Source organism: Paroedura picta, chromosome 4 (assembly GCF_049243985.1).
Source record: "Paroedura picta isolate Pp20150507F chromosome 4, Ppicta_v3.0, whole genome shotgun sequence".
Taxonomy (NCBI): Eukaryota; Metazoa; Chordata; class Lepidosauria; order Squamata; family Gekkonidae; genus Paroedura; species Paroedura picta.
Window position 1 is genome coordinate 120,352,120 of NC_135372.1, and position 26,697 is coordinate 120,378,816.

At 42.5% G+C, this 26,697-nt stretch overlaps 1 protein-coding gene across 2 annotated transcripts in view; it reads left to right on the forward strand.

The window, feature by feature from the left end:
- The window catches only part of DHX35 (DEAH-box helicase 35), a 41,632-nt gene extending 35,358 nt beyond the window's left edge, over positions 1–6,274 (forward strand). For both annotated transcript variants that reach the window (XM_077335422.1, XM_077335424.1), the window contains 2 exons: positions 235–346; positions 4,472–6,274. In XM_077335422.1, the coding sequence (XP_077191537.1) occupies positions 235–346; positions 4,472–4,516 (157 nt within the window). In that variant the 3' untranslated portion in view covers positions 4,517–6,274. The remainder of the gene's footprint in view (positions 1–234; positions 347–4,471) is intronic.
- The last annotated feature ends 20,423 nt before the right edge of the window (positions 6,275–26,697 follow it).

A 26,697-nucleotide genomic window follows, 5' to 3' on the forward strand; every position in this document is an offset into this window, starting at 1 on the left:
TAAGGGCCTATGTCTTATAATATTGGTTTTCATGGCCACCTGCATCATGCATTTTTGAAGAATGCAGTGCTACTGCCTTTGAATTTTGATGATGGTTTTAGTGGTCTTTTGATTGCTGCTGTTAGAAGTCTTTGTATTGGCCTCCTGGAGGATGATCTGACAGTGCAGGAAAAGAGCCAGGACTCTAGATATTATTCTTTCCTTCCAGACTAGCAACTCTTTTTTTCCCTTTAGGGTGGTCTACAATGAAGTTATCCAGACCTCTCAGTATTACATGCGAGATGTGACAGCTATTGAATCTGCTTGGCTATTGGAACTGGCCCCTCACTTTTACCAGCAAGGAACGGTACGGGCTCAGCATAGACTCCAAACGGTACCATGGCCGTATTGGCAGCTCTTCATGTTCTCTGCTTTTCCTTTGCTTGCTGAACATGCTTTGCAATAGTTCAAGTGAATTGTATCCTTTCAGTAAATGTCTGTTTAATATGGCCCAAGGGAGCCATGGCAGACAAAAAAAGCTATTGTTAAGCCATTTACAAACCTGTCCAATAGACGGCACTAGGATGTTGAACTCCTTTAGCTTTCTGTGCAGACACTGGTGACAGAGAAGTCTGTAAGAAATGGAATAACCCCCTCCAGATCTGCGCATGTACAGACATCATTAGCAACATTGGGGTTTTAGATACAGCACAGTGTTATTGATTTCTGCATATCTGGAGGTTCCCCCAGGTTAGCAGAACCCTAAATCATAGTCGGGGCTGACCCCATTATGCAGATTTCCTGTCTGCATAGGAGTGAACCCTGTTGCCATTAAATACAGGGGATAGGATTATGATGTGCTACCTTCTTAAAGCAGAATGTTTACATTTTGAGAAGGGCTAAGCATGAAAGAAGCACTGGGCATTGGTAAAGTAAAAAAAAAAAATGTCCTTGTATGCTTTTACTACCAAGTCTTCCCTATTGACATCTTAAAACTTTTTGGTTGGGGCTGGTGCAGATGTAATAGACCTGATTGCTTCCTAACAGGAGCCTTATGGATGAGGCTTAGAAGTCTCCTGAAATTGCAACTGTAAAATAAATAAAACTGATTTCCAGTTTACAGAGACCAGTTCCCCTGGAGGAAATGGCAGCTTTGGAGGGTTGGTTCTATATAGCAGGGGTAGTCAACCTGTGAAAGTTTGGGGTGCGCTGTATAAATGCTAAATATCATTCTGCATAAAGGAAGGACAGTGTTTCGGTATTCCTTCAGCTGCTTTAGGCTGCTTAGGGCTGATCCTGCTTTGAGCAGGGGGTTGGACTAGATGGCCTGTATGGACCCTTCCAACTCTATGATTCTATGATTCAAATGGAGGAAAAGTTGCTACGTGTGTTACTGTGGAAATTTTTTTGCTGTGTAGTCTAGATGAGCTAGTTAAATGTTTGATTGCTGTGTGGGTTCAAAAACATAGTCTGGACTAATATCCATATATCAGTATTGCATGTTGGTAGCCTGAACGTTTAGGATGTCCGCAGCATTAGAGGCCTATGACATCGCTGGTGGAGATTTTCTGAAGAGGAAGTGCCAGTAACTGATAGTAAGGTTTATGTATTTTAAGACTGAGAGGGAAAATATACCTGTCTCTCCCATCATGGCATCCTGTGTGCTGTCCACAAATTTATCATAAATGGCAGGATGCCCACAAAATAATGATAGGGTGAGATATCATTGGCTGTGTGCCAGTTGTGGCATATGGGGATAGTCTTGGCCTTTTATATAACAGCACAGGTGGCTGTTCAGTAACTCTGCATGCCCAGACTCTTGGTATGAATATTGCTGCTATTCTTGAGGAAAGCCAGGTGTTGAACAGGAACATAGTCAGCAGTTTTAGCTGAATGTATGGTTCCTCTCCCCCCCCCTTCCCCCTCCTACGTGAATTATTCAGTGGTCCAAATCCTAGCAGCATTTTGAATGGTGAGCTGAACTGGACACATTTTGGCTGATATCTTGTAGTAAGGAAGAAGAAGAATTTGAAAAGCGGAAACATGTTTAAGATAGATTGTAAACTCAACCATCTCTCTTGGGTGAGAACTTCCATAAAGTGGGCATCAGGGGCAACCCTTTCATACCTTAGCATACTGAAAGAGGATGTGTAGAGCAAGGTCTCTCCAGGTAGCCTTAATGAATGGGCAAGAACATACTCCCCTGAGTTATGTCAGCAATGAAGGGCTTTGGAGGTGTTAGCCAGCATCTTCAATAGAGCTGGGAAGTAATGAGTTCCAGAAAGTTGGATATAAAATTTTGGATGGTTTTTGGATCACTCGAGACAAGTGTCTCAGGAATAGCATGATAAAGAAATGAGCCAACATTATGTTTTCAATAAATCTTCTCACATCTAATGTTTTGTATGACGAGGTGAACAGATAGGCACACAACCGTTATGACGTTCTAGTTTGTGGAGTGCTTGCAAGAAGAGGTGTCTTGAACTGTACATTGTATTTCAGTGAATTATCTGAACTCCAGTGTTAATGACCAAAAGTAACTTATAATTATCATACTTCATAAGGAGATGACTATTATAGAATGCTCATAATGGATAGCTTCTTGTCCTGAGTAACTTCCTTCCTTGTGCAGGTGGAAATTCTATCAGTCTTTTCAGCGAGTAGGGTACTTCCTTCATTATTTGCATTGGTCAGAAACCGAAGTAAAATTAAGTGAATGTTTGTTTGGAAATGATGGTAATTAATCCCCTGCCACTTTTGCCCCCAGTTGTTAACTTATTATTGAAAAGGTACAATCCCATGGGCAGCTTAACAAAACACCTGAATATGAAGTTGGCATACTACAGAATATGAAATGGAAAATAAAATCATGCTTTAAAAAAACCCCGCAAATGTAAAATGTTAGTTCAGAAGGATTTTAGAAAGAAGCCTTGGCCAAAACTTGGTGAGTGGTGGAAATTAGCTGAATACCCATTATGCTATATTTTCTGCTCCAAGAGAGCATGAGACTAATTAAAAAGATACATGTAAGTACTTACACACCCCATGTTTAGTTCCTTTTACAATACAGCAAAAAAGCCAATCAGGGAAGGGTGTACTTATAAGAGGCTTCCATTCTTTATGCTAACAGAGGTAACGTGAATCCAATGCTTAACCACTAGGTAGTCCAGGAAGGAAAGAATTTCCATGTGTCAGCCAGCTGTCCAGGTGAGACTGTCCAGGAGCTTGAGAAATCTTCTAGGACAAATGAGGAGGCAATGAAATGGAAGAAGAAAAGTCCAACAAACCCTGGCCCATGGGTATCTAGCAGGAATTAAACAGTGGACAGAACTAGGCAAACTAAAGCAATAGAGGGGAGAGTTTTGTAAACTAGGAGTGAAATCCTACATGGAGTGACACCCTTCTAAACATATTGAATTCTGTGGACTTAGAAAGGGGTCACTCTGGTTAGGATGACAACAGGCAAACAGATGAGTGCTAATGATTCCTTCACATGCCCTGTCCAAAATGGAAGCCACTAGCGTCAAACTGGCTGATACGAGCCCAGTACAGTTCAGCAGAAAGCACTGGCCGGAATAGGCCAGGCTGTCCTGATCTCGGCAGATCGGCTCTGGCTTATATTTGGGTGGGAGACCTCTAAAAAATACCGGGGTTGTGATACAGAGGTAGGCAATGGCAAATTCTTTGAATGTCTCTTGCCTTGAAAAACCTGTGCAGTTGTCACAGGGGACTTGTGACTTGACAGCAAGAAGAACAACAGCCCAGTAGAACTGTGAAGGGTCTGGACAGTGAACGTGAGGCCTGAGAGGGAAGAAATGAATTGAGGAAAAGCTTGTGTGCTTCAAAAATCCCATCTCCTTTCTCTGTCAGTAAAATCTTGACTACACCAGCCATTCAAGTACATTTCCACATTACACAAGAAAGTGCAGCTAATCAAACCAACGCTGTGATATAAGTCATAGCGACAGAATGAGCTGTCAGCCTCCGAAATAGTTTGAGCTCAGATATATATATAAACACCTGAGTTTGGAATGCAGAAACAGTCTTCTTTAAAAAACTGCATGAGTACCTATAATGCTCGGCTAGCAAATGGGTGTGTTAAACATTTGTTAACCTGTTCTCCTTGTAGAGAATAAAGACATAATCCTTGGCAGCATTAATCATGGACTAAGCCAATACTGTAAAAGTGCCTCTAAAAAGAAGTCATTGCAAAACTCAACTACTGTGCAGTTTTATTTTTTAACAAATAGCATCTTTATGTTTTTAAGTATCAAGCAACAAAATTATTTATGACCTTATAAATAGCGCTGATTCTGTATTGGCAAATGCTTGTGGCTTCAATGTGATTTCTGGAATATTTAAACATGAAATATTTTACCTGGTGCCTGACTTTGAAATCAAGATTGACTGTAACTAACATGGAAACTAATTGAGTAAGGAATGCAATCTGCAAGAAACTGACATCCTGGACTGTCCGCTTCTTTCTTTACAGCATCTTTCTCTGAAAGCCAAAAGAACTAAAGTCGATGACCACTGATGCGCCGCGGCTGTTGAGCTTCGCACTGCGTGGTGCTGAACCTGCCGCCGTATTGAAACTGTGCTTACAGACCCATCACAAGATTAGTTGATTAGCTACCTGACCCCACATCACCTATACATGTCCAAATGCCTGCCTGCCAGGATCCTGTAGGGATTTATGCATGACCAAATACATTGTAACATTTAACGTAAAGCTTGCATTGTGGACATTTTATCCCTCAGTCTTAATTGTAACTGTTCCTGTTTACCACGGGTCGCCTTTGCTCCTTTTAAAACTAGGTAGGAAAATTAGCAGTACAAAAGGAGACGTACAAAATCATAGGAAATCTTGCAATTGCTTGGGTCACCACACTGAGCCCTTAGGGTGGGGGAGTGGAGCTCAGGATCCTTTTAGACCACTGTGAAAGCTGTTGGGTATCCCTCACCTGCCTGCAAACTGTAGACAGGTTTGGGACCACAAGCAAAGCCTTGAAATACCTTTATTGGGTTGCAACGAAAACCTTGAAACTGTGATTGTGCCTAACCGCTGTGATTTTATTTTATTTTTTATTGTTGTTGCTCAGAAGCAATAGAATTCTAAACTATTACTGACTTTCCCCGTATTGCTCCTCTGTACCTTTTTGTTGCCTTCGCTTTTTAGACAATACCTTTAACTTCCATACAGTCCCAAATATATTTACCCCCATGTAGTTCAAGCTGTTTCAGAAAGGGGTTAATAGGGCAAGATATGCCTTGCGTTCACAACCAAGATTTATGCAGGTCCCTAGTTCCTTGCCTTTTGTTTCAAAATAAGGACTAAGGGATTTGGGGCCAGTCTTGCACAGAAGTATCCATACGTGTCTAGTTTTAAATCAATTTGGAATCATGTGCTAAGTCTGGGACAGCCGTGTGAGGCATTCCTTTGCCTTGATTCATGATCACTGTCAGTCATTCAATAGTCAAATGGGGGTGACTACACAGCAATAAAGAGAGAGGATACTTCCTTTAGATAATAGGAGGATCAGTTCAAGGGAGAATTGTCTTTTCTCCAGATTTGGATGCAGGATGTGCAAGGGATGCCCTTCATTCAGATGTTGGGCAGTGAACAGCTCCAAGCCTTGAGGCCATTTGGGCCTTCAATAAAATGGTCTTAAAACCTTCTCTTGTTTGATGAGACAAGAGGATATTCCTTATTCTGCTGATGCCATGTCAGTATAGGAAGGGATGGTGCTTAGATACCCCGTTCCTTGAGGGATATTGGATGACAGGCAGCTCAAACATGGGAATCTCTCATGCCCTCCCTGTAGATACTGATATGGCCACATAGAATAGGTGCAAGCAGATTCAGTTCTGTGCAAATAAATTTGCCCCATTTTTGTGGGGGGAGGAGAGAAGATGAGATTTCAGCTAAGTGAAGTCCATCCGCCTGTGCTACTTATAGCTAGGTTTTGCTAATGCCAGTGAGCTTCCATGATTCTATGAAATCTACGCACAAAATCCACCCAACTCTGTTCATGTTCAACCATATTCTGCTCTTTGCAGCTGTTTAGACTGCATCCCTCAAAAGGTGAAGAGTGGTCTGTGTCGTATGCACTAAGCAAACGGTGCATGGGCTATCTTTCTGTGAAAGCTCTTCTTCTCCTTGTTATCACCCACATCATTTTGGATAACAGTACCTTTATTTTTGGATATTATTTGTTTTAGAATGATGTTGTTTGAATATGTGTTTTTTTTAAGATCACTACTTTTGTTGAATCCCTTGTCCCTTTCAGATTTTTTTTTAAACTTATGTAAATGATGGCAATTTTTACGCAGACCTGGGTCTTCCTTGCCCCAGATGTGCATTATCAGTCTCTCTGATCTTCTTTCCCATTCTGCTTCCCACAGATCTGCAAAGAAGCTTGTTCTGTCAATGTGTGGTCTGCGCAATAACTTTGTATTGTATATACCAACAGCTTAACAAAATATTCATTCCCACCTCTGGACTTCTGACGTGACTAGTTTTCTGTGTATCTTCCTCTCTGTCAGTTTGTGAGCTCTTTCGAGATGGGGTTGTCTGTATTTTTGTGAACTGTGTGGTGTCCGGAATATTGTTGATGCTTCACAATGGGCATTTGACTTACAACTAAAGCTGTTTACCCTTTAGAACTAATGGAGACCTAGATACAAAGATATGTAAACGTTCATGTCGTTTTGTCCTGTGGTAACACACTTCAAAGAAAAATAAAGCTGTGGAATCAAGACATTTCGGGAGTTTCTGTCTATCAACAAAAGTTGATTATCGACCTCATTTATCATATGATGCATATTTGTCATTGGCGGCAAGAGATTTGCTTGAATGTAACTCAGGTATAAATGTATCTGTAGACACTCCACCTTTCCTTCCTTGGATTAGATGCATACCATAGTTCAGGGAAGGATGTTAGGTCTGAGAGGATGCTGGTATGGATAACTAATTCCATCTAAACATCTGGAATAAGTTCCTGACAGAACGGTTTCTCAGTGGAACAGGCTTCCTCGGGAGGTGGTGGGTTCTCCATCTTTGGAAATTTTTAAACAGAGGCTGGATAGCCATCTGATGGAGAGGCTGATTCTGTGAAGGCAAAGGGGTGGCAGGTCACAGTGGATGAGTGATAGGGATGTGAGTGTCCTGCATAGTGTAGGGGGGTTGGACTAGATGACCCATGAGGTCCCTTCCAACTCTATGATTCTATGATTCTAATAAAGTCAAGGAAGCCATCAAGGTTTCATTTAAAAAGTGGAAGTTTTAACATAGATTGAGTGAACAAAGGACTGCACAGATTTGGCACAATAAACTGACAAGACAGGCTGAAAGGAGCATATTACTAGCAGCAAAGATATGCTACAGGTTGATAGGGGACCATGCAGAGAAGCTGAATTAATTCCGTGCATTGGTTTCCACAGTACATATGTAAGAAACCATTGCGTTGGTTTCCACAGTAGATATGTAATACTAGAGTCTTGGAAATCGTGAGCCTAAAAGATGTGGTGACTTTTGGAGATTTAGGGTTAGTGGCCAAATTAAAAAATAAAAAGTCACTGAGCCTGCATGACACCTTAAGAAACTTAATGCGGAATTCTTGATCTAATATATGGAACCTTCCTTTGAGAGGATTAGAAGGTAACAAATCCCTTGCCGATTTTTGAAGGAAGGTTATCAGGAGAGACGGAGAAATTATCAAGCCACTTAATCTAACTTCTGTTCTAGGTAAATTGATATAAACTGTTAAGAATTCAGAGGAACAAGACCTTCCAGGGAAGAATCAGAATGACCTTTGTAAAGTGAAGTAACATCTCATTAATTTTCTGGCATTCTTTGAGGATTCACAAATGTGGACGGGGCAATCCAAGATATATCTGATTGGTTAGCATCAATTGAGCAGGGGAAAAAAAATCTGAAGTGGATGTCGATGAGAATTCACTCTGATTTCAGCTGCCTAGCTGAGAAAAGTTGAATATTGACAATTTCTGAATTCAGCCCTGAGTAAGAGCAGTTCAACACTGACAGAAAACTGGTGATTAGTAAGAGGAGGGGGTGGTTAGAAGAAGACTCCCATACTGGCCAGAAGAGGGTATAGATCTTCTAGAGAGATAAGAAAATTCTTTACTCAATTAAAACAGACAACTGGAGAGATCCCTGGCTTGGTGAGGTTACAGACTGTCTTGTGTAATCATAAGAATCTGATAAGAAGAATGCTGGTGTGTTTATAGAAGTGATTTGGGAACTTGATAGGATCCCAGCCTTCTGGAAATGAAAAGAGTCAGTGAATACTCACTAGAACACTAGAAAAAGGCATCTCATCTTAAAGACCCTAAGCTTCTGGTAAAAACTTATGAAACAACAACTCTAAACATGTGAACTAAAGTCTGCATATACTGATTTCCTTCAGAGTTCCATACTGGGTTACTTCAGGAATTTTACCTCTTATGTCATCTGACCTTTCCCCTCTATGTTGAATAAAATCTTTTGTTACTTGGAATTTCAAAATCCCTTGAGTGCCATTTAAGTTTGAGTAAAAAGGGGCTCCCATTCCTTCCCTTAGGCTCCTGGACTGAACCAACAGCCAAAGTATGAGTTTGGTAGGATGGGATAGCTATCATTGTTCGGGAAAGGAGAAAACATACCTAGGGTGGTTCAGTCTTGAAGGAGGGAATCGGATGGGGTATCATATCCTCATTACGGGCTTTTGGGTCAATGGGATAAAAGGTTCTGTCATGTATGAGAAATGAGTTAAATAAGGGGGAGAAGGATGAGTAAATGGTGTCACAATTACTTTTACAACAAAATTGAAAAAGGTGCCACACTGGGATAGTATGGCAAAATGGGGGAGGGGGGGTAGAAGTTAGCTATTGACCTCTATCAAAAATTGAAGTGGGCCCTTGGATATATGTCAAGTTTGATACCCTGTTCTATTCCCCTCCACTCCATTGGCTCGAATAAGAAGAAGAGTTGGTTTTCATATGCCACTTTTTTCTACCAGAAGGAGTCTCAAAGTGGCTTCCAATCACCTTCCCTTTCCTCTCCCCACAACAGACACACTGTGAGGTGGGTGAGGCTGAGAGAGCCCTGATATCACTGCTCAGTCAGAACAGCTTTCCCAGTGCTGTGGCAAGCCCAAGGTCACCCAGCTGGCTGCATGTGGAGGCGGAGCGGGGAATCAACCCCTGCTTGCCAGATTAGAAGTCAGTGTTCCTAACCATTCCACAAAGCTGGTTCTCTCATTATCATTTTAAAAGGGAGTTTTACTCCAGAGCAAGGCTAAGTACTGAACTGTGTTCATCCCAAGAATGACTGGTCCTCTAGAAAGTTTTGAATGTATGAAAGACAGGGTGTGCCTATTCCTATCCACTTCCAGATCATTTATGAACAAATTAAATAGTATCCCACCCCACCCCCTATCCACTGCTGATTTTGCCTAGTGTTCCAGGGAAGAAATCTTGGGTACACAGTCCTTAGACAATGTGCACATTTCTAGTTGGGGGCATTGTCAGCATGCAATGAAGCTATTGTAGCTCTACTGATCTTTGGGAAGGTTTGTGGTGGAGAAGATCGTGCATCTCTTATGAACGTTTATGTGAAGAAATTGACAAGCCTTTGTCATTTTTTGATATAATGGGAAATGAGACATATCCCCAGTGGAGTATCTGGAGCCTAACTTCATTCAATCCCCCCCCTCCCCACTCTGCATGAAAGTTTTAATTCCGAGGGCTGCTCACTAATACAGCTTTTACAGGTTGCTATAAATGGGGATTAAAAGAGCTTTTGGAACAAGCTTGGGAAGCCTTTATTAAAGAGAGTAAGCAAAATGGATTATGCAACTTGTGCCAGAAGTGGCTCTGACTCTCAAAGTCTTAATTAGAAATGTGTCAGCACTTCCATATCATGAAGCCTAGAAACCACTGGCTGTTTTAGAAGATGGCTGTTGGCCAAAGTGAGACTCAAGGTGCAGGCATGAGCTGCTTTCGTGATGCTGTGGAGTGACCATTGTTGGAGGTTGTGTGATCAGCCGAACACTGAGTATCACAGGAAATCTAAAAAGCTGATACGGATGGAGTATTGTCAAGCAGTGGAGATGACATATACCATTAGCCATTTGGACTGAATTGTGTGTGGAGTTCTCCGTGACTTCCAGGGAAAGGTAAGTTTGCCACCTGGGAAGAGTTGGAGACACGGGATGGGGTGGTGGTGCTGGTGTCTTTTTTTTTTTTTTTAACCTAGAATCTAGGAATGTCTGTTTCTTAGAAATAGCCCTTATTGATCATTGAACCATTTGTGAAGCACAGAAAGAATTACTGATGGGAAAAAGAGCTGGTTATAACTTGCCGTGCCAGAAAGGGATTGATTCTTTTATGTATGCAGTTCTGGTAACATTGTGATTTAAAATAAATGTCAAAGGCAGCTTTTAACCCTGATTTCACAGGTTTAGCTTGGTGCTTTAGGACTTGCCAACTTACATGTGTCCAAAAATGTGGGAAGGTCTTCTCTGAGATCAAACTCTGCTGATAAATTCATATGGGGAGCAGTGGCTCACGGATAGAATGTCTGTTTTGCTTGCAGAAGGTCCCTTGTTCAATCTACAGTTAAAGGGATCAGACAGTAAGTGATGTGAAGGAGGTCTTCCCAAGACCCCAGATATGCTGCCATATCAGAGGCGACGATACTCTGGATCAGGAGTCTACAACATAGTGCCCACGTGCATAGTGCCCAGGGTCCTGCTGACAGCTGTCCTGACACCCACCAAGTGCTTTTGAAAAGTGGGCAGGGCCAAATGGCACTCTTGTCCAGTAAGATGTCTGAAAAGTCAGCCCATGTAAATTGCTACATTTTGTGGCTGCATTAAATTTCCATTGTGCATGTGAAATCCTAGCTTTGATTGCATCAAGGATTCATTTAGTGCGATATACACATGTATGCAGCAGATGTGATCAGCTGCAGGCAGGTTACCAGCCAATTTTTATACAGGATTGCTGTGTGAGAAGTGGCCTTTAAATGAAAAGGTGCCACTTGCCAGTTTTTTCATGCCCTCTCAGTGTTTGCTGGTCATATCGGAGAAGTCACCCCCTGCTTATTAAGATGAAACAGGAGAAGGGCCAGTCTGAATATCCTCATTCAAAGAAATAACTACTGGGGATGGTTCATGAGCCAAAATTCATGCAGTGGTGTGGGTGTGTCCTTATGCTGTTAGGCAGTCCATTTTGCTTGCCTCCGCTTCCCTGGGGTAGGGTGGGGGAGCGAAACGGACCTGCCAAGTTCTTAGGCTTAAAGGGCTGGCAGTCATTTCAGTGTCCCAGTTTGCTTCCCTCCACTCCTAAACAATGAGAAGCAAATATGACTGTGGTTCATTTTGAGGCTTTCGGTCCAGTTTGGGGGTTGGGTTCGAGAACACTCCAAATCGTACTGGAATTTCCTGGTTCATGCCCATCCCTAAAGCAGGAGAAACAGGGCTGTCTTAGGGATGGCCTTGAAGCTATGGAATGAACTCCCAAATAAGTGCAGCAGTGCCCCGGCTTTGAAAAAGTAGCGCAAGGAGAGGCCTTTGGGAAATAAAGAGAAGCTGCAAAAGGGAATTATGATATGCATCTTAAGGAGGTCTCGGGTTGATTTTTTAATTAGGCATTATTTGGTTACAGCATTTTTAGCATTCCTTTTTAGAAGAGTGAATTCAAGACAGGTTATATTGATGATAATAATAATACACAATTTTACTCCATAAAAACCCATCAAATATTTGCACTAAAAAAACAATTGGTACTAGTGGCAAAAGCCCTCCTGAATAATTCCACCTTGCACAACTTAAGAAAGGATATTCCATGGGAAAGTCCTGGATTTGGGACCAAGTGACCATTGTAACTGCCCAACATGATAAGAATAACTAATAAGCGTTTATTTTCTTATTCTGTCAAATGTTGGTAGGTATGCTGCTAAGATATTTTGAAATAATTACTTAGTTTACAACACAGCAGTTGAACAATTATTTCTTGGGGCAGGTCCAGAACTCTTTCCTTGAAGTGGCACCTTTTAAAGAGTCTGGTTAAAAAGGGGGGAGGGGGGACTGGTTATTGGCTTAATAGCAATTATGTAAACAGAGATGTATGTTGATTTTCTCACACAGGCCTCTTGGAAATGGCCTGCAACAATTCTATAATGGTATAGCCTATCTACATAGCAAAGTGAATTGACCAAACAACTCACTTGGGTCAGGAGTGAGACAAATGATAAACCACCAAATTAAGTGCTACTTTAGGGGCCTCAGAAACACAATAGAAAGGATAGTTTTATCTGTCCCTTGTATGTCCTAAATCCCATCCTCGAATTACACACTTGGAACTTTCATTGCCCCTAGATAGATTTGATCAAATGTTCTAGAATTAACTTTTTGGGGGGAATTTTTTTTTTGTTTACTACACATTAAGTGTTTATACTGAGCTGGATCTTACATCATTGGTCATTATGTAGTTTTCCCAGAGAGCCCCTTTGGAAAAGAAATGGAGATTGTTGGGCCATCTCCATGTACTCCATATATTGGTTTCTCTTTCTTCTTGTTCAGATCTGGATTTCATTGAGGGCATAATTATTGCTCTTCTGGATTACTTAGGCCTGCAATACTGGATCAGTATTCAAATTCTTCTCCCCCCCCAAAGGATTCTGATATTATTTGATTCCATTATTTTCTAGAGAGAAAATCTGGGGGGGGGGGGTGGAGAAGTATGTTATTTTGACCAAATGATATCAAAATTACAGCACAGCTGTTGGTGCCTCTCCACTAAAGAATACCCAAGTATCAACTGAATTGGATGAAGAGGTCCAATTCTATGGGACCCAGCCATCCTCAATTATTTCCTATGGGGAAAAAAATTCCATGCTTCCTCCAGGGCAAAGAACATACAAGAGCAAGCAGCCAGTGTTCAAAAACCTTCCCATGGCACCAGAACCAACAAACCCAACAGAATCAACATCAAACCACAGAATTCCAGCAAAACCACAGACCAATGTGGGAAACAAAATACTTCTACCATCCAACCATGAATCCAAGTCAAACCAACTGATACAAGGAAAGGAATCCAGCCTGGCAGAACCAATGTCAAACCATAAAAGCCAAGGAGAAAACAGGGCAAATATGGCAGCTCAAGCCCAAAAAAATCGAAGTCAAATAAGAGTCACCCAGCAACTGGCAAATTCCTCTGAGATCCCATTTGCCTGCGAGAGCTAAATCCTGCCCCCCCCCCGCATTTGCCTGGGAAACCTGCAAAAAACAAAAATGCCCAAGTTTGGTGCTTTAAAACACTGGCCCTTGATATTCCTGAATATATCTGGGAATATTCAGGATCAGGATATTGGTATTGACTGGGATTATCTAATGTGTATCCGGATCTGGAATATATCTCCAAAATACTAATAAGATGTTTTCCAGGAATATTTTAGGACCAGACAGATTTGAGTGCTCATCCATAGGTACAGGCTTAGTAGAAGGCAGCTTCATGTGTTCATATGAACTTTCCATTAGGTAGGAATGACCTTTCGTCAAGGTTACTTGCCATGGCCACCACTTCTGCTCAGCCTCTTTCAGCTTGGCCAATGGGAGCCTCCAGTTTCAGAACTGAATATGTCACAAAGTGCTTCCTTTGCTTTTGTAAAAATGTCCCTGCTCCCCTTCCTTCACTTTGGAGTCTCCAGAACTTGACCAGCTTCTGCAAACATGAAGTGCATATTGGATGACGGTTGGAAACATTCCCAAGTGTAGTCTTCACAATGTCAAGAGCCAGCATGTGTCACATGTTTCCGTCAAACTGATCTTACTCGGCCCTCGCGGTGTCGCTGGCCTTGTTGTCTCACCACGGGGTTGACTCCAGCCTTTCTTGGTTTTGCGACACGAGAACTGAGCAGGTTGAAACGAGAGAGAAAATTGGAAGCTGGGATGCTGACAGAGACAGCTGAGCTTGGAGGCACTCGGGTAACAAATTGAATGGTGAATATCTTAAGACGGCTCTGGTTTATCGTCCAGATCAGGTCAGCGGAAAAAAATATTGGGAGGCTGAACAAAGAGATGGGCTCCTTTAGCAGATAAATGGACTGATCATTTCACATTGAGGAACAATCTCTAAAACATAGTTTACTGCACAGCTGAGGACTGAAGCATTTGCTGATGCCAAGATCTCCTGCTCTGACCCTAGGCATGAGGGGAATTAAATGGTGCGCTGTTTTTTGATGGTTAAACTCCCTGAAGAAGACACACCATTTGTTACTGGGGCTCTGATGAAGTAAAGTGCGGTTTATATGTACAAGGCCGGCCTTCAACTCATCTCAGAATGAATGGAGAGGTAAAATTGAATTTTACACTCCTGCGGCTATGATTAATGTTTGGGTTGTCATGTGCTGCTTTTGAGCACGAGGGGGCACTGTGGTCTTGCGGTCGCCTTCCTGCGACTGGTTTATTCTCCGAGTTGCCAAAGGGAAAGGGAGCTTGCATAAATGAATAAAAGGTGGCAAGAATAAACCTGTTACAGCAATAAATTCCCTGTGCGCCCACCTCGGTAAAATCCCGTGATACGAGGCAGTACCTGACAAAGGAATAAACTTGTTAGATGAATAAAAGAGCCCGCGTATGTTAAATCACCTCTCTTAATGCCACTGTATAGCTACTGTGCCACAATTGACTCAAGGTGCAATAATTGCATTGCATCGGAAGGAAGGAAAGGGGATGTTGGTATGATGGCTGGCTGAAGAAATCTGGATTGGGCACAATGTAGAACATGAACCAAGAAAACTTGGCATTGGCTGGGAATGTCATTGGTACATCCCGCTCCCGCTCTTCCACTTGACAGCATAGAATCCCTTTCCTGCAAGTGGTCAAACTGGTTTGTTTTCATAGAATCATAGAATCATAGAGTTGGAAGGGGCCATACAGGCCATCTAGTCCAACCCCCTGCTCAATGCAGGATCAGCCCTAAGCATCCTAAAGCATCCAAGAAAAGTGTGTATCCAACCTTTGCTTGAAGACTTCCAGTGAGGGGGCGCTCACCACCTCCTTAGGCAGCCTATTCCACTGCTGAACTCTCTGGTTTGTGTGTGTGTGTGTGTGTGTGTGTGTGTGTGAGAAAGCAAATTTGCTAGGTAGGTTAGGTTAAGAGAGTCGCTAACCTGAACTCACATCTATTTGAATCCAGGTCTCCCCCTGTCCCCAAAATCCAAGCCACTGCACTTCTTGAAGGCAACTGAGAAATTTCAGTGCTTGCCTACCAGAGCTTTGCCCTCTTTGGGTGTTTGTGAGACAGTAGACCTAGGGAGCGTTTTAAAATAGAAACAGAATTCCACAGTCTGGGAGGGATTGGCTCCGAGGCACTTTTAAAATTTAGGGAAGTTTGGGAAAGTGGATTCAGGAAGGACTCCACTTCTTTGTCTTTGTACACTTACTGATAAAATGATCAAATGCTTGGAGGTCTTCCCTAATTGACCACTTAGAGGCAGGGTTCATTATAGTAGCCCTCCTTCCAAAGCATCCATGTGAGGCCATCATCAAGACCAGGGGTAGTCAAACTGCGGCCCTCCAGATGTCCATGGACTACAATTCCCAGGAGCCCCCTGCCAGTCCATGGACATCTGGAGGGCCGCAGTTTGACTACCCCTGATCTAGACATTCTAGTTCTGTATTTTTTTTTACTGTTTTCCCAGTCCATACTTGATATCATCTTTCTGGAAAGACCTTAGTCAAAGTGCCTGTGTGGACATCATGTAAATGGGAAGATGCATGTTTTTGCAGGTCCCATCTATATTGGAGCCATTTTCTTTACCCCATTCCCCAAAGTCATAATTCTGCCTGATGAAAGGGATTCTTGAGTGTGTGTGTGTAAAAATTGATAATTGACAGAAAGATTGCTATAGTGTTATAACAATACAATCCATTGCAACAATGTGATCATTCCGAATTTTCATTTTAAGAAGACCGTAGACCTTTTCATTGAGGGAGTTATAAAGGGAAGGCACTGGCTGCACGTTTTCCCTTAAAACTCCACAATGAAAGGAACTAGACCAGCCTTTTTCAAGCCTTTAGCCATGGAGGAATTCCTGAAATATTTTTCAGGCTTCCAGGAACTTCAGAAGTGGTGACATTTCCCTTCAGAGAAGTGGGCATGAAAGTAAGATGCAGGAGCCAACCAACTGATTATATACCATTTCCATTGTGGAGAAAGAGACTAGGCCTTTAAAGCAAGAGGGGACATGGGCTCCAGTGACGTCTACCGATGTCAGCAGCCATCCAAAGTTCTGGGAAAGGCTGCATAACTCCAGGATTCCCCGGACCCCTGACTGGGGATCCCTGAACCAGAGACTGCAAAGAAGGAGGAGGAGGAAAACTGCGAACTCTTACATCTGTGCAATGATTAGCTAGATTTCTGTAGTGTCATAATTTTAGAACTATTATCATTTCAGACAAACTGAAAAAGCCTTCTAGTGGCAGGGGGAACGGCAGCCACAGAAGTACCTATTCTGAATGATGACCATCATGCTGGGCTGCTGTCAGGTGTTGGAGCCAGGGTAGGTCGCCCCGGCTTTTCCCACTCCCACATGGGGGAAGTGTTTAGGCCAGCCCACCTTGTCCACCCCAGAATTGTGCCTCTGGAGAAGGCAGCTGGGGTTGTGAGGTTCTGCCTTGGGGGTAGTGGGATAATGGGAGGACTTTTGTTGTTGTTTAGGAATGCAGTAGCAATACTACATTCCTAAACAAAACAAATGTACCAGGCTGCTCTGCAGAGCTGTGCCATGGAGCCAAATGGGGCATTTTTTGTCCCTTCTGGGATGCCATAGGTTTGGAAGAGGAGCTGGATCTGGATGGCCTGACTCTCCCCTGCCACATAGGCCTGGCCCAACATAGGTCCCAATGGTACCCGGGCAAAGAAGGGAAGAATTTGTGTTGTGGGGCAACCAAAGACTTGAGTTGGGCCAGCTTCTGCCTGGCCCTGGGCCAACGTCATCTGGAAATGGGCATTAGCCCCACAACCAGAAGAAAGCTGGCCCAGTCCTTAGTCATTGTGTGGAAAAGGTCAAAGCTGAGGCAAGGAAAGTCTGAGGAAAACTTCTGTGTGGATGTTGGAGTTGTATCAATCATTTCTTTGCCTGGAAAAGGCAGGTTTTAAACAGGCCTATAGTTCAGCACATAATTTTTTATCTAGAACAGTTTTCTTCAACAAGGGGGCAAATAATAGTCTCCTTCAATGCTCCATTTAAGGGAATCTGCTGAATTTTGCACCCTTTGAATTGCTGCAGGTCAGTGACTAGAAACTATGTAGGACATTAATTCCTGGAAAGCTCAAGTGACAGAACTGCTAGTGTGCTGTAAGAAATATATTAAATTCACATATGAACCTAAAACATCAATCCACAGATGAGGCTACCTGCTGTGTCTCTGTAAGAGCGAATGGCCTACTAAGAGCGAATGGCCTATACTGGGGGAAAGTAATGTTGTGAGTCTGCATTTGGGTGCAATTGTATAATTATTGAGTCACGTTCAATACATAGATGCAACAGAATAACTTACCCTTAGGGGAGGTTGTCTGCTGTGTCTCTACATAAGTCACTGATCTGGGCCAACCACTTTCCAAGCAAGAGTTAGAACAGAGACCTGAGTGGAATTCTCTTGAGGCAAATAATTTTTGCACAATCATATCTGAAAGTTAAAACTTATGGGGATCAAAAGTGAAGATACAGCGTTCCATGGATATCAGAAGTTCAGAAGACACTGATGTGTTACTTTTACCCCCATTGGTGGTTTGTTTAAATCATTTATATTCCATCACTTCACATCAATAGATACAAGGCAGCCTCGCACATTAAATAATGATAGAACATTACAAACTCAACAATAAATAGCAGAATCAAAACCATTTTAAAAGCATCTGATGAAAAATGTGGAGATAAAATAATTTGAGACAGCAGCCAACTAAAATTGAGAAGAGAGTCACAGATAACAGCAGCCTTAGCTCAGATCGAAATCAAGTTTTTCCTTTTATGTGGCCATCAGAACATAAATCAGCAGGGCTTCTCAGGAATGACTAAGAACACATTTTGTACAAAAGAATTCTGCCCTCTTAGCAGCCCACCATAGAAAGAACCAAGTAAGTTTATGCTTCCCAAGATGCTCTCACTCCTGAGTGACCTAATCTGGAGTGCTGGAATATGTCATATTCTAACAGCAAAGTTGGGCCAGTGACTGGAACTGTGAATGGACAAGACAGATCTTTCTACAAACCTAAAAAGGGCTCCAGGTTTGTAGAAAAATGTGAAATCTTTTAAAAATAATACACTGAACAGCTTTAAAAAGTCAAAAATGATAACAGCAGCATCTGCAGCTTTAAAGAAACAGATTCCCTCAGTGGCTGTTGCTAGGCAGCCATAGTACTCCAACCATGGTTCTGCCAGTAAAAGGCAAAGGGAAGGATCTTTCCTATTTTGGCCTTCAAGGGAGAACTCACTGGGACTAGGCCTGGCTATGGTTGCCAGCTCCAGGTTGGAAAATTCCTGGTGACTTTTTGGGCAGTCTGGGGAGAGGAGAGGGCTCAGCTGAATATAATGCCACAGAGTCCACCATCCAAGGGAGGAAAGATTTATATTGTCTGGATTTCAATTGTAATTCTGGGATATCACCATGTCCCACCTGGAGTCTGGCAACCATAGGCCTGGAAGCAATCTCTAGTTGACTTGATACTATCCAACTTCACTAGGCTTGGCTTCTTGCTACTTGCTATGAAGGCCAGTGTGGTGCAGCAGTTAGAGCTTCAGAGTAGGGTCTGAGAGATTCAAGTTCAAATCCCCACCTTGCTGTGGAAGCTCACTGGGTGATTTTGACCAGTCACCTACTTTCCACCTAACCTACCTCACAGTGTTGTAGCGTGCAGTTAAAAAGGGGGAGATAATAATAGAAGCTATTTGATTTCCCCATGTGGAAAAATACAGCAGTTTCCCTAGGCAGAGGCTGTGGAAGTGGCGGATGGAGATGGAAAGATGAAGACAGAGGGGCAGATAAAGGTAGGCTGGCTGTTGGGTGGGAAGGAAATAGTTTTGCCTACTCCAGTTTGGGAAGCTCCTTAACATTTGAGGGGTGGAGCCTGGGGAAAGTGGGGGCTGAGGAGGGGAGGTGCTTCAGACTGGTATAATGCCCTTCACGCCACCATTCAACCCGGCCATTTTTGATGTGGAAACACAACTTCTGGCATGGTCAGAGAATTGGAAATGAATACAGATGGGATGCCACTGTCCCCTGCCATGACAGACAGCACTGACTCACCCAGAGAGAGCAGAGCTGGGGGGCATCATGTGCCCAAGGCCAAGGGCTCTGGTCTCTCTGGTCACTGAAGATGGGCAGCAGCCATGGAGGATCGAGTGAGGCTGAGTATCGGGCCTCACCCGCCATCACTGCACTTATTCCTCCTGAGGTTGCAGCCAAGGGCCCTGGTCTCCTTCTCCCAGATTCATGCCAGGATGAAGAAGGCAGCCATGGGGCAGCAGTGCCAGAGTGAGTGGGCCTCAGCGCCGGCCTTGGCCAGCTGCTGCCATGCCCATTATGTAGAATGTGTTTCCACATAATGTGCGACAATCTGATTCTCGTGTATTTTTTTCCATGGGAACTACTATTTTAACGATTAATATATAATTGAAACCAGAGGTTTTTCTTTTGAGAGTAATGGTCAGGCAGTTAGAAAAAAAAAGTCATGGAACCTTGTTTTTATATATGACATCAGCAGCAAGACTATTATATGCACAAAAATGGAGAGACGTTACCCACAAAAGAGGAATGGTTGGTGAAGATGATGGAATTTGCAGAGATGGCCAAGTTTACTTCTTTGATCTGAGAAAAAAAACAATCTCTGTTTATGACTGACTGGAAAACCTTTATAGACTTTTACACGAAATAGGAAAACATGAACGGATGATTGGTGGAGTTGATGAGTAAGAGAAAAAATTAGTAGAGAGTAGAAAAAGTGCCTCTTTCATGTTTATACCTTGAGAATAAGAGTTACACTTGTAATATTACAATTAGATATATTAGATTATACCTTTGTTTTTCCCTTGAAATAAAAATATTTTTAAAGAACTCACATTGCCAACCTCCAGGTGAGAGCTGGAGATCATCCAGAATTACAACTGCTCTCCAGGTGACAGAGATCAGCCCCCCTGGAGAAAATGGCTGCTTTGGAGGGTGGACTCTTTGATATTACGAAGGTTGCGAAGGTTGCGAAGGTTGCTTTCCTCCCCAAGCAGGTCCCCACTTGACTTTAATTAGCCACCCATGTTACCCATCTGCAGATAGTTTCTTGCTGCATTTATTTATTTAATACATTTCATCCTGCCGTTCTTTCAAGGAGCTGAGGGCAGTATATATAATTTTCTCCTCCATATGATCTTCAAAACAATCTTATGAGATATATTAGACCAGGGATTTCCAACCAGGGGTCCATGGGGGGCTCCATAAGGGGGTCTATGGCCTTTTCTCTCCTGCCTTGATGGACTCAGCCACAAACTAGAGAACCAGCCGCTCCCATTGCTCCCCTTCCCGAGCATGAGTGAGTTCATTCATAGTTTCTGCACATGGTAGGGGGGGGGAGCATATATGCCTACTCCTGCTTTTAACCGCTTCCTGTCTCTCCTCCAGCAGTTCTCCTCAAGCTTGCTTGTTAATGTGGGCACTTCCAATGATGTCACTTCCGGGGTGTGCAGCAGAGAGGTGTGGCCAGCTGACACCACTTCCAGGGCTCCTCGAAGCCTGAAAAATTATTTCAGGGGCTCTTCCATGGTCAAGAGTTTGAAAAAGTCTGTATTAAACTGAGTGTGGCTGACCTAAGGTGAACTTGATTGTACCATGGGGATTTGAACCCAGATCTTGCAGATCCTAGTTCAACACCCTATTCATTATATCACTCAGATTCTTTTGCAAGCCTGGCCATTTGATGCCCTGTTATTCTTACAAAGGTAGTAGTTTAGGGGTCTTCCTCTCTGCTGTCATTCAGTCAGTCAGTAACCTTTTATTGGCATAAAATATGTATAAGACACATACAAATAGGGTTTAAAATTTCAACAAAATAATAAAATAGGCCATGGGGTTACATAACCAAACAGATCTTAAAATGATTAAATAAACTATAAAAGATAAAATACAAGGTAGGCAGCATATTATAAAATCATCTTAGTTAAAACTCTGGAAACTAAAATGGTAACCTCTGGGTCTTTGTCAGAGAGCAGAAATTGCAAGGTCATAGATTTACTTACAGAAGGCTTGTTTCCCAGCAAAGCAACAAAGCTGTCATCCCGACACTGCTCATATAAGGGGCAATCTAGCAAAATGTGTGGGACAGAGTCAGGGCAGCCAGAACCACATGGACAGAGTCTCGCATGGTATGGGATATGGTGGAATCTTCCCTGCTGTTAGTCTCTTTAGAGGCATGGTGGAAAGGGGGGATTATAAATATTGAAAATAACTGGATTTGAGCACAGATTGCCTCCATTTCACCACGGATCCACATATGGCCTTGTGTCCTTTAACCTGGTAGTGTATGCAGTGCTGGATTTAAGAAAATGTGGAAGACAACCTCAATTTACAGCTACCTTTGAAATTGCAGTGATCATGACTGGGGCAAGGAGAAAAGCAAGAGTCCATTTGACAGACAATAAATGGTTGAAGGATATCAATGAGTCAGGCCTCCAAAAAAAAATGAGGAAATTGTTTTTTGACAATCTGCTGTTGTGGGGGGAAAAATTCCCTGCAAGAACAAGGAGTTTGTGTAGAAAGGGATAAGTTAACATTAAATGGGCATCCGGTGACAGGGGAGGAAATGGTGGGACAGCTAGAAATGCAGGAGGAGAGCGGAGAAAATCGATACAAGATAAGCGTTCCAGGGGTAGCGCTGTTCATCAGGTGACAAAGTTAAAGGCAGCTAGACACTAAAAGGGAGAAAATATCACTGACCCCCTGCAATATTGATCAAACAGCTGAGACACCCAAGGCCAAACTCACCAATAAAGTGAGACGTATCAGCGAGAAGCCAGTAAGAGCAGATTGAGCTGGTTTGCGAAGGTCTTAAAAACTAAGGACACGCACACACACATACAGAGAGAGCTTAGCTGTGAGAGTTCTTGTCAACCATCTCCTTTGTCTTATTAAGTGCCAGGCTGTGAAAGGTGGCCTTACAGAAGCTTTAAATGTCCAGGTGGGTTGAAGACGAACAAGTATCCACTGTGGCAAAGATGGCATCCATGCCATCTTTACAACAGTGAGTACTAGATCACCTCTGCTCATTTATTTAAGGTTTTTAAAAGTGTCTTCTATATTTAAAAAGCCAGGTTTCGTCTAGCTGAAGGGCTTCTGACAGAAAGAAGGGATAGGTATCAAGTTCTTCGAGTGGGGACAATGTAAAGAAAAAATTGATTGGATTGTAAATTTAGCCATGAGTGTTTCATATAGATTAATTCAATGTGTATTATACAGCATTTTCTGTGCCAAAGTCCCGTTTGCCTCATATAGCTCAGAACGGTTGAAATAATTGTGAATCTACTTTCCTATATAGCCACCTATCAATTCATAAATTCAAAAATAGAAATTCGTTTAATAACATCTCTGGAAGCAGGAGACCCCCCACTCCCACTGGGGGTGGGGGTGATGGGGTCTGGCATTCCTGAGGGTAAAACCAGTTCAAGCTGCAATGTCCTGACCCTATAGCTACTAAAAGGTAAAGGTAAAGGTGTCCCCTGTGCAAGCACTGGGTCATGTCTGACCCTTGGGGTGACGCCCTCTAGCGTTTTCATGGCAGACTCAATATGGGGTGGTTTGCCAGTGCCTTCCCCAGTCATTACTGTTTTCCCCCCAGCAAGCTGGATACTCATTTTACCGATCTCGGAAGGATGGAAGGCTGAGTCAACCTTGAGCTGGCTGCTGGGATCGAACTCCCAGCCTGTAGCTAATATGAAGGCATAAAGCAAATGGAGACAGATTTTGACTATGACCACTCAACGGGTCCAATCAGAATTGCCTTGTAGATAACTGTGTGAATTTCAGCAAGGTACATCCACTTGGAGATCATACTCAGTTTCTCAGTTTCTAATGAGTCATTCCCCCATGTATCATACCTGCCATGGTGAGGTAGAGGGTTAGTAAAGAAATGATGTGACCCTCTGAAATTTGGGATTCTCTCTACACAACGCTACACTAAGTGCCTGTCTTGTTTAGTGTTAGATACAAAGTCAAAGGGTTATTGTTCATTCAAGCTTTGAGCTGATTTATTTTGCTGTGTGTGTATGTGCACATGAGTGATGGAAGGTCCACCCCACTTCAGAATGAATTATCTTCTCCTAATGAGTGTTACTTTATCCTATTGAACTGTATATTTGATTACTGAAGGTCTTGGTTGCTGTTTTGGTATTATTGGTTTCACTGGCACTCTCTCGAGGTGTGTGTTAGATTTTTGTTAGCTAACTTGAAATGTAAAAATATACAATTTTTAAAAAGGATTAATAAGTAAACAAATAGCATACAAGCAGAAGTCAGTCCACACGACACCTTGTTTTGTAGCACCAATACCAATGACGCTTTGCTATTGTTGCGGAGAGCATTCTTAAGAAATGACACACAGAGATTAAAAACAAAACAAAACTAGGGTCATAAATAGCCTGGACTTTGGGTTTAAAATACAAGCTACCTTTGATTCTCTGTGACCCCAGCAAGGCAGTGCTTTGAGGGTTATGTCTTTCTGAGATGAAAAATGTATATAATGTATTCTGAAAATTAGGGTGGAAACCTCCTCAATTCATATCCAGAAATATTAAAGAAGTATTCCCATGAAGGGGGTTATTGTGGCTTCTGTGTGCAGCCTTATCCTATCTATCCATGCCCAATAAACCCCACCACCCCTTTTTAAAAGTAGGGGAAATAGTAGGATGGTCTCAACAATGGTGGCTGTCATGCTACTTACATCTCTCGCTGCATCAATCATCTCTACCCAAACATCATCCATATCTCATAATAGATTTATTCTCCTCAGTATCTCTGAGCCTGTGGATTATGCATGGCCTATTGCAGTTGATCATAAATACTTATTTTGAAAAATGTACCTGCCTTGCCAGGTAAATATCTCTGAGACTTTTTACAACAGTAAATAACAAAACAACCAAAAGTATCATAGTGAAATTGGAACACAGCAAAAACAAAAGTAAAATGGTGGGTAAAAATAAGATAAAACAGTAAACAGTATCAAACTCTTTACATTCTTTGAAATAAGACCAAAAAAGAGCCTTCTAAAACAATTGCAGCACAAAAGCCTGTCAGCTGATGGATCTCTACAAGAGAAAAGAGTGGAATTTTTTTTCTTAGAGCATGAAAACTTGCATACCTGATACCACATGAGCTTCTGTAGGGGAGTTCCACAGCTGGATTCCACCATGACCAAGGACCTGCCTCTGGTATTTTGATACAGGCACTGTTTCAAGAGTCCTGCTCCCTACAAATTTCGATATTATGCGACCAATTTGGGATAGAACTACATAAACCAAGACATAAGTTATTTTCAATAATCATAAAAATACTGTTACAGAAGATTGAGTTATTACAATATTGAGAATATCACAGATGAAGATATCGAAATCAGACTATACCTGGGAATCTGTTTTGAAATTGTTTTGAACATTGTGAAATCATTTTGAACATTAAATCTCTTTGCCATCGCCAACTTGAGACTTTTTTTCTTCTATGATTTTTTGAACTTAGGCAGATTGTGAGTGGGTGGGCAGGAAGGGATGTGCCAGTGTTCGTCTCTTTTGGTCCTTCCTTGCATATCCAGGGAATTGCTAATTTTCTCTGTGGGATGGTAGATGAATTTCCTCCAGGCCAGGATGGATTCTGGTGTGGAGGGGATCACTTGGGTATGAAATTGGGGTCACCATGGGTAGGCAAGTAGTTGGGAGTTCCTGCATAGTGCAGGGGGTTGGACTAGATGACCCTGGAGATCCCTTCGAACTCTATGATTCTAATGCCTTACCTCCCATACAGCCAACATTCTAGCTGCTGCAACTGTGACAGACTAATATTGATTCTCTATGGTGGTTCGTTAACAACAAGCTACATTGTGCTAATAAGATCCATTTTTGAAAGCTGTCGCTGAATGGCTCGAGCAGAGTTGCCTGAAACTAGCCAGGTGTTTTCCACCTTCGCCAGCTGCTTAAAAGAAGAGAATAGTTTTGTTTAGAAGATAAACTGATAAAAGAGGAGTGATAGAAAGTCCTAACTGTTCATTCGGCCTGTTCCAGAGGCAAGCAGGGAGAAAGTATGTTCAAGGGAGCAGGAATGCTAAATACATACCTCCTCCAGTGTCCCCTGCTGGATATTCTCCATATGGTTTTGAGTCATGCACATTGCAGATCTTGCCAACACAGAGGTCACTTGTAATACTGGGAGAATTCCAGGTTCTACCTGGACAGGTACCATGACATCTGAAATACTATTCCGCAATAGTTTCAAACCCAGCATCCTGAAGGGTATGCCTGTCATTTTTGCGATTTCTCTCTCTCTATCCTTCACCAGTAGGGCCCCGGTATGTCATACTAGTATAGCTGTGTAGCCACTACTGTGGAGCACAAATGTTTTAGAATCCATTGTGCCCGAGAAATTGCAAACTGGTGCGTGGGTGCCGGGTCACAATCCTGTCCTGCTCACACAGATTCAGGCAAAGATAGGATTGCACTGTCCAGGGAAGATAAGTCTGAGCTTGTGGGTTGTATTTCCTCTCTTCCTGGCTGGCTGTTGAGTCAGACACTCTTAGTAGTAATAAAGTGAGGGGGGGATTACGCTCACATAAACTGTTGCCTTAATAAATAATGACTATGTAACAGGCCAATGGCACGGCTACCCAGCAAAGTGGGAGCGATAAGAAAGAGTTGCTTTCACTTAATGTGTCTGAAAGGCAGACAATGAAAACCCGCCCAGGCTTTTGGGGAGGAAATATGCCACAGGGATTTGGATCGCCACTTTGCTCTGTGTGCTGTTCTCTTCAGAGCTGCACTACATTTTTTTCTCAGATTCACGTATTATTATGATTCGCAAACTGCACTGACCCCTAGGTGTTCACTGCCCATAATGATCTAAAACAAGATATTTGTACAGAGGGATCTCAGGTCTACTTTCTGTCCTGTACAATTTCTTCCCACAAGGTCAAAGGATACATTGTGCAAAAATACATTGTTTGTGCTTAAATGTAGTGTACTTTGAAAACAGTAGATAGGCTCCCCTGATCTTAATGGGCTGGGCTGGCCCAGAATCGGCTGGTGCTACAAGAGCTTTCATTGAGATGCCACTTTTTTGTGTCATGCTGATTTATTGATTGATTATATTTCCATACTGCCCTCCCCGCAAGCTGGTTCAGCCAGTGTATGTCATATTAAAATATCATGATGACAACATGAAAGGATGATGATGATGCTATCCGTTCAGTCATGTCCGACCCTTGGCAATTCACCATGAAATATTTGACAATGAATTAAACTTTCTAAAAATGTAACATTTAAAATTAAATTGAAGTGACAATTTAAATGAGTGTTGGCAACAGTACCAGCATCAGCAGTTTCAAGTTGGGCCGTTGTCAGATCTCCTGGAACTAGACTATGGTCAGGGGGTGTCTTTAGTGGGGGCCCTGGTAAATGTTGCTGGT